Source organism: Dysidea avara, chromosome 1 (assembly GCF_963678975.1).
Source record: "Dysidea avara chromosome 1, odDysAvar1.4, whole genome shotgun sequence".
Lineage (NCBI taxonomy): Eukaryota > Metazoa > Porifera > Demospongiae > Dictyoceratida > Dysideidae > Dysidea > Dysidea avara.
The window spans coordinates 21,013,134-21,014,563 of NC_089272.1; the positions used below are offsets into that span (position 1 = coordinate 21,013,134).

Sequence of the window (1,430 nt, forward strand, 5' to 3'; positions counted from 1 at the left end):
ACTTGTTGTGGGATAGGTAAGTTCTTTATTTCTTTCCAATAAACCTCCTGTTAGCAGTTGTAGATCCACTTCAGCTTTGCTTGGGTCAACTCTTGGGGTGTAACAGGACCTTGCTGTAAATCTGTGGGGATATGCAAGTTGTGTATATATCTGTATACATAACTACTGACAGCTAGAAGTGTATTAAGTTTACTAAACTTTGTTACAGTGCTAAATGATCACCCGCTGACATACACACCGAGTGACATTGATGATGTTCAGCCCCTTATATAAATTACCCCTGCTCATCTTCTATATGGCAGAAAGATGGTCCGTTTGCCACATGAGAACTATGCTGACAATTTAAGTGATCCCGACTATGGTGGCTACACTCAGCTACAATGCCAAGCCAGGACTCAAGCTCATCTCCTGCGGTGTTTCCAGTCCAGATGGAAACATGAATACCTAACAGCTCTCAGAGAACATCATCGTACCACAGATCAAAACCGTCAAGCAATCAGTGTCGGAGACGTGGTCATAGTTCATGATGATGATGGTCCTCGAGTCAACTGGAAATTAGCTGTTGTGACAAATCTACTAGTTGGAGGTGACAGGCTCACCCGTGCTGCAGAGATACAGACCAGTATTGGCCAGACTAATAGACCAATTACCAATTTATACCCACTTGAGGTACACAGTGACGAATCTGACAAAAATACTCTACCTACACCCAGAAAAGTAGCAGATGAAGTATCACCAGCAGAACAGCCTGCAAGACAGTCAACAGAAACCCGACCCATGAGACAATCAGCCAGGAGAGCTACTGAATGGATGACAGATTGGGTAGAGACTCTTTGCACCCCCCTGGAGGATGTAGAAATGTAGGATGTGACATTGTATAAATAATTTAATTATTGTAGGTTAGGCGTTAGTTAGAATATACTGTTGTAAGATCACGTGTGAAAGTATTGAGAATTTGGATGCGTGTATTGAGAATCCCTCGAGTCTTCAACAATCCAGACGTGGATCGAGCCATACCTACTACCGTTGCTTTTATACATCCATACAATATTTGCACCGTGACTGGTAACTGGCTAAATATCCACTTTGCATAATATTATAGACTGTGCAGACTAATGCCAATGCCACACAGCTGATATACTGGCACATCACCAGTGGCCTCTAGTTACAACAGAGTCTATAGACAGGTCACACCTACAATATAATTATACTTTCAGTATAGCTAACTTAACTTTTTTGTGTAAGTTGTGTTTTAGTATTGTGATTTTCTGATGCCAGTTAAACTCCCTTGCCTGTGTACGTATACACATGTATCATTTCTACCGGCACACACACACTGCTTTGAGTGCTGGCTATGGCACTGTTTATACTTGCCCAATGGGTAGGTGCAACATTGGTGTATGTACTTGGTTGTATGTGACCTGGTCCTA

At 42.2% G+C, this 1,430-nt stretch overlaps 1 protein-coding gene across 1 annotated transcript; it reads left to right on the top strand.

The window, feature by feature from the left end:
* The first annotated feature begins 306 nt into the window (after positions 1–306).
* On the top strand, positions 307–864 carry LOC136267277 (uncharacterized). The gene has a single exon (XM_066062399.1). It carries the CDS (start codon positions 307–309, stop codon positions 862–864), a length of 558 nt encoding a protein of 185 aa, XP_065918471.1.
* The last annotated feature ends 566 nt before the right edge of the window (positions 865–1,430 follow it).

Bases quoted from the DNA above. Each gene is read 5' to 3' on its own strand.
- LOC136267277 (XM_066062399.1), top strand. From the start codon at position 307: ATGGTCCGTTTGCCACATGAGAACTATGCTGACAATTTAAGTGATCCC.